This window comes from Vanessa tameamea, chromosome 23 (assembly GCF_037043105.1).
Source record: "Vanessa tameamea isolate UH-Manoa-2023 chromosome 23, ilVanTame1 primary haplotype, whole genome shotgun sequence".
Classification (NCBI taxonomy): domain Eukaryota; kingdom Metazoa; phylum Arthropoda; class Insecta; order Lepidoptera; family Nymphalidae; genus Vanessa; species Vanessa tameamea.
The window spans coordinates 4,260,077-4,275,244 of NC_087331.1; the positions used below are offsets into that span (position 1 = coordinate 4,260,077).

The 15,168-nt window shown below is 31.9% G+C and overlaps 1 protein-coding gene across 1 annotated transcript in view; it reads right to left on the reverse strand.

Annotated features, from left to right (window-relative positions):
• Positions 1–9,853: 9,853 nt before the first annotated feature.
• The window catches only part of LOC113401928 (uncharacterized), a 156,695-nt gene continuing 151,380 nt past the window's right edge, over positions 9,854–15,168 (reverse strand). Inside the window, exons 6-8 of the mRNA XM_026642006.2 lie at positions 12,510–12,625; positions 11,175–11,278; positions 9,854–10,183 (exon numbers count right to left, since the gene is read on the reverse strand). Coding sequence (XP_026497791.1) covers positions 10,083–10,183; positions 11,175–11,278; positions 12,510–12,625 — 321 coding nt within the window. The 3' untranslated portion in view covers positions 9,854–10,082. The remainder of the gene's footprint in view (positions 10,184–11,174; positions 11,279–12,509; positions 12,626–15,168) is intronic.

Below are 15,168 nucleotides of genomic sequence, written 5' to 3' on the forward strand. Positions count from 1 at the left end.
TTTTAACTTTGCCGTTTCATAAATTCAAATCATTTGTAAAAAATACGTTGGTGAAGAAGGTATATTATTCGATACAAGATTATATAGATGATAAAAAAGCGTGGAGTTGTTACTTGTTGACTTCCAGGCAGGATATATAACATACATATATATATAATTGTATTTAACTAACATTACTATATTTTTAGATGTTGAAAAAGATTAACTACTGAGTTTCTTGCCGGTTCTCCTCGGTAGAATCTACATTCCGAACCGGTGATAGCTTCACTTAATATAGTTTGTTAAAAGACGATTCAAAAGTTCTTGTAAAAGCCTACTTGAATAAAATATATTTTGATTTGATTACTTCAAACACATACACTAATATGCATTTTTATTAAGATTATGGACGTCTGCAATCTACAAATATCATAAAATACTAGGGCCACGGTTACTTAAACCGCTAAACTTTTCGAGTTATAACTTCATAATCGGTAATATATGTGATAAATGCTTTACTTTATTTGACAAATAAATTAATATAGATTTATAATGTAAAGCTTAATATCTGGTTTTGTTAAATTAAGTTTGTTCGAATCATATTTTCAGTTGGATTCGCAGATGATTTAGAGAAACCATTAACTAAAGCGGGAAGGATTAATTCTCTATTTCCAGAGCTTTGTATATGCTTTAGTTCTGTTGTATTTAGTTTGAAACAAAAGTAGATCAACTGGGGATACGCTGTAGGGAACTACATTTGACTATTTATTTCGGTAGATGTTTTGAGTGCAAAATTTGTACAACATTTGGATGAAGTTTTGGCTGTTTTAATGGCTAAGGGGATATTTGTGCAACAACAAAAAAATACAAAGTACATTTGTACATATAATTCTTATACATACTTTTTTAGTATCATTTTTTATATCCGCATATCAAACAATATATAAAAAAATACTTAAAAACTAACTGCGTCATTGAGTTAGTGGCATCCTACATACAGAGTCAGTTTTCTACTGAAACATAACGAAGGTTTTTCAACAACTTTTTATTTAGTAACAGTGTATTGAATTTGGGTACATTTTCTTGCTTTGGACCCAAAAATAGTTAATTAACAAGATACTAATAAAAATATGAAAATAGTCTACAAATAAACGATCGATAGTCTCAAAGGAATAACTGACACTGATATTTTTATAATAAAAATCAGAAACGTTAACAGTCAGTTACGTTTGTTATAAAGTAAAATGTATTTTATATACAGGAGAATAACTGCAGCCGTAGTAGTAAATAGTTGGATTTCGCTTTAAAGGAAGGACCCGAAACCTAATTCAGCACCTTCAATGCAGTTAGGTAAACATTGAGTTTCATTGAATGCAGGTTTCCTCACGATGTTTGCGCCCTCGCCTTATCTGACAAGATGAAACGTAGACAAATATACAAGCAGAATCATATAATTATCACAATAGAGTTCATTTTATAATTTTTATTAGCCCGTAATGGAAATTGGTTTCAATATATTGAAATTTTTAATTCAATTATAAAGTTTAACACTTATTTTTTTTTTAGTCAAAATTATACCAACCGTCGGTTTGAAAATTCCACCTTCCAGTTCTGATTCGTATCAACAAAAATTTTCTTTTTGTGCTCATTTTCATAATCAGTAACAACTTAAAGCAATATTTGCAGTTCCAAATTGTATTAACATCTAAAAAATAGAATTCTGACTCGAATAAGCCTATTTGCTAATTTTCCAAAAAATTCTCAACTTCAATTATCATTGTAAATTTCTCCAGATAAATTTGTTAGCATTCTTTTTTATGGGTATTAAGTTGTGGGAAACCTTATAAAATAACTACGTGAAACAAAAATAACGTTACATGGATTAATAAAATATAACAAATGTAATTATAAACGATGCCATACAAGAAGCCGTAACGAAGCAGAAACGTTGAACTAGTATATCGTTGATGATGTGGATATTAAGGCCATTATATGGCTAATCCAACATCAAAATTGCTAAACGGTAAGGTTTCCACTTGACGCAAATACTCGGCAAACAACAATAAATCCTGGTTGCGAGCCCGGATGTGCTATCTCGCTACAATGCAACAATGAAAACAGAACTACAAATTCTGCGAACTTTGTAATTTAAACTGCGTGAGACATTATGAAGAAATATAAGCGTAAATGAAACCACATCAATTGAAACTGTTATTTATATTACGTTGATACAAAATTGTTAAATTAATTTATGTATTTTTTTTTCATTTTAACATCCAAATTTTTTTTTAATCCATTGTATTTTTATAGAACTCCAAAGTATTGGCTTTAAGATAAGTTATGAGTAATAGGTATCCATTTGGTTAGACGGATTGCATGAAGACGTAATCTCCACAAAATATAATGATACCACATTTTTGCTCCCAAGGTTGTTCCCAAGGTTGGTGGCATATTGGCGATGTAATTTTTTTTAGGGCGTCAGTGTCTATGGGCAGTGGCGACTACTTAACATCGGGTGGCCCTTTCGCCTGTTCACCATACTTATGCTATAGGAATATATTTGAATTATAATATAAATTACTTAAAATTGATAATTGTATTGTATCTATCATTATATTTGATTTTTGTATTTTGTATGATGTTTGCTGTCACTGTTAAAATAAAATAAATAAATGTCTGAGTATATATTTCGTAATACTTGTTCGTTAGAAGCAATCAAAGAGAATAGAATCAAAGAAATTAACAAAAACAAACGGTTTTTTTCTTTCACAAATATTTCATCAACATGCAATCTTTGAATTACTTTACGCAGCGTATTTTAGTATTGTTTAATTCAAAATAAAACACGTTCCGTTCGTACGGCTTTTAATTAAATTTTTATCCAAGTCAACGTACGTGAAATACAGCTAAAATGAATTCCCCTCAGCAAGATAATCCTCAAGTGGAGTGTGAGGCTTAAAAAAATCGACAACGGATTTATAGGTTCAACCCTCCAGTTAGCTAGTAAACAATCGATGAATTATTATCACTCGGTAGCAGGCTTCAGGCCAATTCACTCACCGAGTTGAATACAAAGGAAAATATTCACCTGCTATTATTGCTCACACGAGTTATGAATAATTCAAAATGTGAGCGCTCTGATTTGAGCGATGTTTCGTTGCTTTTGCAAATTTTTTTATTTTTTTTTTTTGTTGTTCATATGCGTGGGCTTTGACGAAATACTGAGAGATGAAGTCTTATCACGCTTTATGTACTACATTGAGCTCATGTGCTTATTGTTTTAACAATTCGATAAAAAAAAAATCGAACTTATTATTTCTTGTATTTTTTTAAATATACAATTGTATTTATACAGATGTGTATGACCTTTAATTTGTCATCATCATCAGCCCGCATTCGTCCGCTGCTGAACATAGGCCTCTCCAAATGCACGCCACTGTGGTCTTTCTTGGGCAACTCGCATCCAGTTCCTGCCAGCCGTCTTGCGCAAATCGTCACTCCACCGTGCCTGAGGACGTCCTACACTACGTTTGCCGAGACGCGGTCTCCACTCTAGAACACGTTTTCCCCAACGGTTACCGGTTCTACGACAAATATGGCCGGCCCATTGCCACTTCTTCCACTATGTCGATGACTTTGGTTCTCTGACGGATCACCTCATTTCTGATGCGACCCCTCAGAGATACTCCGAGCATAGCCCTTTCCATAGCACGCTGAGCGACTTTAACCCGGTGGACCAGCTTTGTCGTGAGTGTCCACGTTTCGGCTCCGTATGTCATGACGGGTAGGAGGCACTGATTGAAGACTTTCGTCTTAAGGCACTGTGGGATCGACGATATGAAGATTCGTCGTAACTTCCCAAACGCTGCCCAACCTAGCTGAATTCTTCTATTCAACTCGTCTTTAAAGTTGTTTCTACCTAATTGCAATGTCTGCCCGAGGTAGACATATTTTTGAACAACTTCGAGGTCGGTACCGTGTATCGCAATCGGTTCCGGTAGAACATGTTCATTGAACATGACCTTGGTTTTATCCAAGTTCATCCGTAGGCCGATGCGCATAGACGAATCAGCCAGCTCATTCAGCATTTGTTGTAGGTCCTGCAGCGTTTCTGCCATGATGACGATGTCGTCTGCGAATCTCAAGTGAAATATGTACTCGCCATTGATGTTGAAGCCACGCCCTTTCCAGTTCCGCGTCTTGAACATGTCCTCCATTGCATTAGTGAACAATTTGTGGGAAATAACATACCCTTGTCTCACTCCTCGATGATGATGGTTGGCGATCGCAGGACGCAACTTCTCGCACCGGTGACGCTGCTGCCTGTCACCGGCCTGTGGTCTTTAGCTACGCCTATTTTTTTTATGGTTATACCGCCATCAGTCGGTCGCCAGAGCCTCGTTTGCTGGTCGGCAGGATACACCACGGGCAGGTGAGGTTGGCTTGGGGCGCTAAGGTGTAGTTTGCGCCCCCTTACATCCCTTTTTTTTAATTTGTATATTATGTTATTTTAATTATTTTTTTTTGTATTTATTGTAGTATTGTTGCATATTATTTCTTGTAAGTTTCAAACACTCTACTGTAAAGAGAATGTTTTAAACTTACCAACTTTGAAACTTCTATTGTTAAGAGTTAGTTCTACCACGCAGCCGGCTTGCGGGTATAAACGTCCATTAGTGAATATAAACATACGTGATTCGTAAGTTTCCGATGTACATATCAACAATAAATGAATAAATATTATTTAAAATTTCAAAAATAGAACAAGTCTTGTTTTTTATTGCGATTTTTTCTTCTTTCGACATATATTACGTAGGTTACATTATATTAAAAAATAAAATACTGTATTTGTTAATATCCGATGAATAGGCTTATTTTATTTGTATTAAGCTAGCATAGTTTTTTTACGTTAAAGTTAGGCGTGCAAATGGATCACCTCATGGTAAGCGGTCACCATCGCCCTTATACAACGGTGGTGTAAGAAATATTAACCATTCAATTTTTAAATCGCCAATACTCCACCAATCTTGAAAACTAAGATATTATCTCCCTTTTGGCTGTAGGTACACTGGCTCACTCACCCTTCAAATCGGAACAAAACAATATCGATTATTGTGGGGGTTTGATGAGTGGGTAGTAATTACGCAAACGAGCTAGCACAACGTCCTACGACTAAGTAGAGTAGATTACGAAAAATACGTTTAAAAGAAATTGGAACGAGTTCGAAAATTAAATAATTTTCCTGTTTTGTGTTTCGATGTAAACAAAAAAAAAAGTCAGAGTTATATGTATGTATGTATTTATACATGTATTTGTATTAGTTCACAAAGTGACTTCAAGTCTCTTCGACTTCATGACAGTGTCATCATGTTTGGACGTATAACGTGATATGTGGATGTTATGTTTATTTTCAAGTTTCAAATCCGCTATGGACGTGGACATTGACGAATGGTTGTGGGACAAAAAGGCTTATGTCATGTACTTTATACTAGAGAGAGTACGGTCTGACGTGCGTACTAGTTTACAACACAGGAAATGGGTACCATATTGTATGGTAACGGATATACAGCAGCGACAATTCGTAACCTTTGTGAAGTAGTACGTCGAGTTTAAAAGGCAATGCCATTTTTTATGAACGATGAAATCTCAAACTTTTTTATTTCGTAATTTATTTAGCAAAAATATTGTTTGTTTTGATATGACAACTAAACATACATTAAAAATAAACTATATGTGTCGTAGTGCATCCCTATTGGGGATAGCGTTCTAAAGAATTTGTTTTTGCTGTATATTTAATATTACACGATTAAATAATAAAAAAAAATGACAAGAAATAAAATTATTACGCAAAATTTCGTGTGAATCAAAACAATAACAATAACACGTAGAAAAATAGGGAAATGTCGCCTGGAGGGAGAATGACACTACTTCCTTACAAGTAAAAGAACTTCGGTCCACTATCTCGCTCACAATTCAAACCGAAACACAAAAGTACTAAGCAGGCAGAATATAAGGCAGAATATCTTATAAGTAGGATACGGATTTGCTTAAACCCTACCACCAAGTAAAAAGTAGGTCCACTAAGTAAATTTATCAATTTAAGTGTGAAATGTTAATGATAGAGTGTTAAGTGTGATATTTTTAAGAAATCTAAATGTGTCTAATAAAAATTGTGACACGTATATACACTTGGAAATAAGCTTCTATATATATATATATATAGAATCAAGAAGAATTTTTAAACATAGGTTACCGGATATAAGGGCAAAAGAGCCACCTCATAGTTCCATATATCGCCAATACGCGACTAACCTTAGGAACTATGATGTTATGTCCCTTTGACGACTCACTCATGCTTCAAACCAGTACACAATGATCGTATAAAATATAGCCGTTTGGTTGTAAATCATGCAATGTATAAATACCAGCTGTATTACACCCAGACGGACTTTTGTCGCGATATCTCCATTTTAAATTAAAAGTGCTGAAATTGACCATAGATTAATCATATCAATGAAGTGATAATTAAGAGATATTTTGATGAATCAATACTACAGAATAAATAGGGAAATAAAACTTCTTTTGTGTAAAACTCCTTTGTATTTCAAGAGGTTAATAAAAAAAAAACGAAATCAATTTATTATTACATCGTTTATTTTACATCTCTTATAAACTAACATTTTATATTCTAGAAACATTTCATACTGTTACGATAACTTAAAAACATTATTGGCTATAATTAATTTAATTTAATTTTAAAAACTTACATTAAATAAATAAACACGTAATATTTTCTATTAACGATTTTAAAAACATAAGTTAATGTCCGTTTCATAAGCAGCCATTTGCATCCTATCATAATTGATTCAAATTTCGAACATAATAACACATGTGTATTCAATAGGTACTAAGTTGTACAAAAGAATGGCCAATATCACGTGCAGCTTTAATTCGACATCACAAATAACAAAATAATTATTGGTGTAAGACCAAATCGAATTAAAAGAAATATATAAAATTTGAATATATATTTGAATATAGAATACATTCTTCAGACACGCAAAATAACTCTGGTAAACGTTCACCTAAGGTCTTCGCTTGGGTTGCCAAAATATTGGCTTATTTTATTTTAAGCTGTCAGGAAAATACAGTATGTGAACATACTTTGATTTCTCGGATTTAAAAAAAAAAACTAATTTATAAAAACTGAACAACTATTACATAAATCACGAGGCACTTTATATACACAATTAAAAAAAAAACATCTCTATGATCCATCCTGTCTTCTAAGAACTATTAAATTCAATTATTTACAAGCTTAATAAATTTTATAATTTATATTATATTTAATGAATTAATTAATTATTTTAATGCACCATCATATTCTTAATTTAGAAAGCAGTTAATTTTAAACATAAACATTAAGACAATTGATGTAATTTTCACATCGAATCGGCTGTACATAAAAATGCATACATCTTAATATTATAACTTTACGCACTAATTATAAACACAGCCTCATTACCTACTTATCGCTATTTAGTATAAAACATTGCGCTCAAGCGCTTTATATTTAAATCGGATGTTGGTATATTGAAAGAAGACAAGTACTATCTTGCTTAAATTGAGATAAGAGTTAAGGCGTTTCGTTTTCAACAACACTGACATGAGAGAAACGTCTTTGGTAACAATGGGTTATAGCCTAATTTAATTTTAAAATAATATTTATTTTATTATGTATGTAAATGCATTTATGGCTCAGTGGAACACTCTAAGCTGAGTGTCGAGAGTTCAATCAAATGCAAGTGTTATCGTGTTATAAGGGCGATGACATAATCTAGCTAGGATTATAATTAAAGTTAACAAGAATACACCCTGTACTTTTGTTAACTTTAATTATTGTTTATTCAACCTACCAAGAAACCCTTATGTGAAATAAATAAATTATTATTGTTTATTTTGTGCCTAATTCAATTCGATGATTATTCTATTCATTAGCGGTGCAGTGAACAACATAAATCAATCCGATTCAAAGTAAATTCTGATATTGTACAATCGATCAATCGGAAATTAAATGGCGTTGTGGTTATATTTGTGTAGTTTAAGTTTTCGAGCTTACACTGTAAGCCGTCTCAAATAGAATTAAATTATAGGAGTAAGGGAAAAGTAGTGCATCTGTGTATGCTTTTATCTACGATATAGTAACATAATATTTTATATAACCCTTGTCCTTTATTAACGGTAAGTCATTCTAGTACTTAACAGTCTAGCTCAACAAATGTTAGAAGTCTAGTGATTGTACCTCTAGCGTAAATTGAGTCAGACAGAATTAGTTTCTTTTGTTTCTTCTTTTGTTGCATTCGCTTTAAATTATATATCGAAGAGGAAAATTATTAAAAAAAAAAAATTTAGAAAACTGAGAACGTTAAAAAAAATCACCTTTTTTATTTTGTCGTTATTAGAATCTATAAAATAAATCTAAAGCGTTTTCCGTAGAAGAATATTCCCTTTTAATCAATAGTTTCATAAAGGAACTAAGAAAAATTCCAGAGGGCGTCCAGACAATGTATTCCCGTTGAGTGGATAGCTGGATACGAGGGGAGAGATCGCTTTGCGAGATTACTATGATTGATTAAAATATCTGATATATTATTACTGTATTTAAGACGATTTAATGTTCTTAATATTACTTATTTGACGGTGGTGAATATTTGTCTGAAACATCATAAATTTGAAGGATGAACATTCATTAGGGGTTAAAAACTAAAACAGTATGATCATATCATAATAATTCATTCAATGCATTAAAATATTTATGTACATTATTATAATTTTCGCGTAACACCTTTTGTTAATAGAATTATAACATATATAAAGATCGATTTTGTAACAATTAACAAAGTTAGATCTCTAAATTCATTTCCACTGGCTTATAAAGGAAATTACACACAAATACTTTTATAAATCCAAAAGAATATTACAGAAATTGACAAAGGTCTGGAATAAGTGTAGTTTCCATTAACGAAGTAATTTTTAGACATCTAAAAGGATACAAGTAAACATGACGAAAGAATGTTACTCAAATTTGAACTTGAAATTTTTCTCTCATTGCAGCCAAAGAAGTTTCGCTTCGATAATATTGACTGTCAGCTTGATATATCATTTTGAAACTAATTTAAAAGTATTTCGGTATGGCATGTCATAAAAAACTGCCTAGATTTAAATAAAATCATGTTCCACATTCGAAATTCTCCGACACCTTAGCCATACAATTATTTTACGGTTAAAATTATGTTTTTACTAACATTAATAGGAATTTAACGTTAATCATTGCTTGGTATATTCATAAATTATTTACAGAATAACAATTACAATCAACTGTATATACAACGTAAATTAATACTACAATATATAATCAGTCTATTTTAATATTAATTAATTATAACTGCTAATTAATTCAATTACGAAATTATTCAAGCTCTTTTACTAATTTAATCAATTGGGAAAATTGTTAATTACATCAATTGTGTATGAAAAAAGTGGCCGTAACCGGACACCCAGCGGATGTGAAACATCGCAATTTAAGTTCATTAAGAATAATAAAATAAAGAAAAACTAATAAATATTGAGTAAAATAAATCAAAGCTTCATTTAGTTAACAAAATAAATATGTTATTTATAATACAGGGCAAAAAAACGTATATACATAATATACATCAATCACGCAAACACAGGGAACAGAAAGCGGCGGCTTAGAGCGTCATGCTATTTTTGTCGTCACGGAATTCGGTCGATCTCACCCCAAAGACACCCCAAAAGATGTTTCACATCATTATACCGAATTTATATATAAATTAAATTATCCGATACATAACGTGAGCTTAGTAATTACCTGTTCCTTAAAGTACATCTTTTTTACATGGATAATCCTTAAAAATATTATTGACTAATTAAATTAAATTTCCTACACAATCAACATTGAAAAGAGTCGTATTGTCCTTAATATTACCAAAACAACATTCGAGAACCCTGACGTACTACACTTTTAATATAATTTATGAGATACAATATTTAATAAGCTTAATCTAATTTAAGAAAAACAGCTATCTTATTGATGTCTCGGTGTAACTTTCTACTAGAAATTTTAAAAAGAAATATATTAAAATAACAAGAATTGTCGGCAAACACGTTTTTGATGCAGCTCCTGAAAAAGATAAGATAACGTGTTACATTACATTACATTTTACATTAACAGCCTGTAAATTTCCCACAGCTGGGCTAAGGCCTCCTCTCCCTTTGAGGAAAAGGTTAGGAGCATATTCCACAATGCTGCTCCAATGCGGGTTGGTGGAATACACATGTGGCAGAATTTCGTTGAAATTAAACACATATGCAAGTTTCCTCACGATGTTTTCCTTCACCGCTGAGCACGAGATGCATTGCACAAATTAAGCACATGAAAATTCAGTGGTGCTTGCCTGGGTTTGAACCCGCAATCATCGGTTAAGATGCACACGTTTTAACCACTAGGCCATCTCGGCTCGGATAACGTGTTAAAATAACATTTTATGTATTGCGATTCTCGGACTTAAAAGCCCAATATATTCCAGTCGACAAAATTCTATGCTAAGATTCACTAACCAAATATGGTACATTGAATTCTGACTAAGCGCCACTAACTTTTCATGTTGTCACAATACATTTGGTATTCGACGATCATGACAAACATACGTGACAAAGCCGTCATGTGTTTGATACAGATAGCACTATTAAAGTATTATATGTTAGATATTTTTTTCACTATAACCAATAGTCATATAGAAAGATCAGCAGCACTTTTCTGCAAGAACTAATGTCGTAACAACCTAACTAGGAAATTTGTTAAATTCTATAATATATCATAATGCGTGTATCCCTTAAATGTTATAATAATTATAACAATTAATGTCGCATAAAACTTTCTGGAATTTCACAGTCGTGCTCTGATGAGTTTCGAATTTATTCTTACAGAATGTTTCTACTGTTAATAATGAAGTCACTGTAATTTTAAAAATCAACAAAATCGGCTTAATATTTCTGGTGATAATATCATTGCCAGTAGAAAAGAGATTATATTAACTCAAATTCGAAATACATTTTCATTCGAAAGTACTCTAAGTAATCGCTCACTATGCAATACGGGGTTTAAATAATACCTGTAAAACTCCGGCCTAAAGCGGAAGCTGGATTCGTATTTCGTTCACGGAGAACTATTGTGTGGCTTGTTGCTTTCCAAACGTCGAATATAGACGCTTCACATCTGCAACAATTCCAAATATTACTTTAAAAGCCACTTTAAGGTTTCAGATACAATGATGAAATGGATGTGAATTAAATTTATTTTTTAATTTTTTTAGTACGTATTCAGGTAACTACCGTTTATTTACTAGCTTATAAGTCTGTAGGTACCCAAATACTGGGTTTAAAAATATCGAGTTTTTTGTAGAGAAATTCTAAGCTGTCTGATATTAAGGAGGTAGAAGTCCTCTTTCTGGTTTTATCCAATTGCTGTCTTTTCGGATTTCTATAATCGAACCTACGTCTTTTTCGGATTCCAATACATACAATTTGAAATTTAATTTAAAGTCGTAAACGTAGATAAATATAACATCACACACACATATGTAAGTGAAGTGTGAATTTATTAAGCCCTTCTTGTTCCCAAGAAAGATATTCAGACTAGTCAAATCTCATTTTCTATTTACAATTCACGTAAAGTGCCTTTTATATAACGGCGTTCGAGTTATCCCAAAAGGTGCTTAGGAATAGACAGGTTAAGAAGAACTCTAAATTTCGGGACAGGAACAAAATTAGATAACCTTTTTTACATACAGCCAGTTGACTTTCAGAAAAGATAATATTCCATCAAAATCGAGGACATGAAAGGTTAAAAAAAATGACGATCAAATAATATAATGATTGTACCCAAAATAGTGATTTCATTCTTTTTAGAGAATCATGATTGTCTTATATCCGTTACGTCTATGATGCTTATTTACGACTCCCCCAAACGTGTTTTTCGTTTGGTCTATATATCTCGGTAGTCTATTTTCTTCTTCAAGTAATGTATTCGGCATCCTGAAGTTTATTTTATGAATAAGGACTAGGATCTTTTCAATATACTTTTATATTATCCCTCGTACATATTCTAATGGATTTACTTTAATGTTATCTATTGATAAGTACATATTAAATTTTAGAAGGAAAGAAGAGTGTTTCTATGCCTGATATGTGTTTTTTATTGATTTAATTAATTAGATTAGAAACATTTTTAAAACTAAATCACTAGAATTGAAGGAAAACTATGAATGTACATAAAATTAAATGAATTTAAATGAAAAACTACGTGGTTTTTTTCAAGCCAGTTGAAGCTTTACTCAACAGAGATAATAATCACTGGATTAATGAATGAATGATTTATTTGGAACATAAATAAAGCAATTTGAAATAAGAAATATTTTATCGAGGAAAATTGAGAAGAAATTTTATACCGTATCATAAGCGTGGGTACTGGAGATAAGACTGCTGCTTCTAATTCTAAAGTGGACAGGCTCGAGGCGTAGCCATTGCTGAAGTTCAAAACGTGATTCGCTGTAAAGCTAGGGACCTGTAACAATGGAAACTATTGTTAAGGAACTGTATACACGGCTTACGAACCGGTTCAGTAATGACAAAGTAATTATTGGTTTTATGTTCTTTAATTTATTTTTAAAATCTGTAGTATTGTAGCCAATCACTGCCGTTTGAATTCGAATACATTTTTAAATATAGTTTTTTCTTTTAATTTGATTTTTTTTTTTAAATTGACGTTATCGTTTATATTCATAGCCCGCGGCTTTTCTCGCTGTTTATAATAAAGTCTTTTATTACTGAAATATCATGTAGCCTATGTTACTTTTGAATAAAAAAGGATATTAAAACGGGTTAGCGCGTTTCATAGTTCATCGATTGCAAACAAACTAAAAATCTATCCTCTTTACAATATTAGTATCGATGTAGATAGAGTTTGGGAAGTTTTCGTAAAGTTTATGTAGACTCAAGAACTGTTATTTACAATGTCCAAGACTCAGATTATAAAACATACGGCAGATGGAGTTCGTGCAACTGTATAGTGAGGCAAAAAAAGCGAATACAAATTACCGATAGTAATAGCCAATAATAATTAAAGCGACAGACATTTTAAATTTGAGGCCCAAGTAGTTTGGGTTTCAATACTTTCAGAAAAGGTTATCTAGTAGATATTGACCTCTTTTGTAAATCATTCATATTGTTGTATCTTTTTTCAATACGTAACTCATAAGGTTTTTGTCAAACCAATATTTACTACTACACTGCATTTAAAAATATCAATGAAAAGAAACAACTGTAACGAAATTCGTTCTTAAATCTAAAAACTTTGTACCTTTAACAAGAAAAATCATATTTAATCTTAAACGAACTCGGGTAAGTTTGGACAAAGTTATTGCTTTGTATTATGAAAGTTCACCAAAAATAGCCAACTTTGTTTGACTAGTGAGGGTAAACTGGTGAACTAATTTGATTCAGTATCTTAAAATTTTCTCGTATAGTATTTTTAATAAAATATTTTCTTAGCAAAATATCTATCTAAGATATTTACTAAGATATTTCTACTTTCTTTTATTTTGTATAAGTAGGTGGACGGGAAAATGTGTCAACTGATGATTAGTGGTCATCATCACTAACATACATTACATCTGTAAGAAATATTAAGCATTCTTTACATCACCAATTTAGTAATTAGAGGAGGCCTTTGTTGCCGATCACTTTAATACAAATTAGAATCAGAATGTATATTTAGTTTTTAGCAAGCAGCAATAAAGGCTATTTTATTTTATTTATTTTACATCACCAATGCGCCACCAAGCTAAGGAACTAAGATTTTCCTTGTGCCTGTAGTTACTCTAGCTCACTCTACCTTCAAACTAGAATACAATAATACTAAATATTGCTGCTTGGTAGAATGTAATAATATATTCTATTGAATAAATCAAATTGAACGTAAAACAAGTTCATTGAAGTTCATCTTTCCGACCGCGAGGTACAGTTCAGTATTTGACAAATTGCTTTTAGACGCGGATGGGTTTAATGTGATCCGTTGATCAAATTGACCGTTGCCACGAATCAGAATTATGGGTTACCTTCGCCAGATTCGACGTGATATATGTAGATCACTTTTTAATTAATTTTAGCAAGACGCAATATATATTAAACTGTATTAAAATATAAAAAACTGACTTGATAACACCAGCTATCAGTATTGTTATTATAGAGATGACATCATTGTATGCAAGTAAAATATAGGTATTCAATATGACGTCATGATCGACGATTGACGAATTGAAAAATGACGTAGACAATTTTATTTTAAGCGATCAATCTGTTTGACAATGGTATTGCTATACAAATGACAAGTTTGACAAGTGACTTTAATATAAATAAATAAATAAATAATAAATATTGGACAACATCACATACATTACTCTGACCCCAATGTAAGTAGCTAAAGCACTTGTGTTATGGAAAATCAGAAGTAACGACGGTACCACAAACACCCAGACCCAAGACTTTTTCTACATCGACTCGGCCGGGAATCGAACTCGAGACCTCGGAGTGGCGTACCCATGAAAACCGGTGTACACACTACTCGACCACGGAGGTCGTCATCAATATTTTTATGCTATTTGGTTTTAGTTCTTACTATTTTTTATGATATTTAGAAATCGCTAATAAGAGATTCTAGTCGATCAAATGCAGCATCGAAGCGTCTGAAAAAGTCATTCAATATTCGTTGAACCAATTTCAAGTATAAATTTTATTTTTTTAAATTGTCACATGTTTAAGTTTTTACTGAGTAAGTTATGTTGGTTAACTTATTGTGATCGATGTGACTCAACTATTTAAATTTCGAATATTATAAGTCGAAGCTCAAAACAAAGGCAATGAAACAAAATAACGCTGGCAATTATAAACATATACATTTTTTGATAATTTGATATCATTTATATTTAGTGAGATTGCCTTCATTAAAACTTATTATCGTTATTGTAGAAGCGTGACCAATTAATTAAAATGTCAAAGTAATCCTTTCTCTGAACAAAATCAAAATGGCTGTCTCGTTACCATAGACGC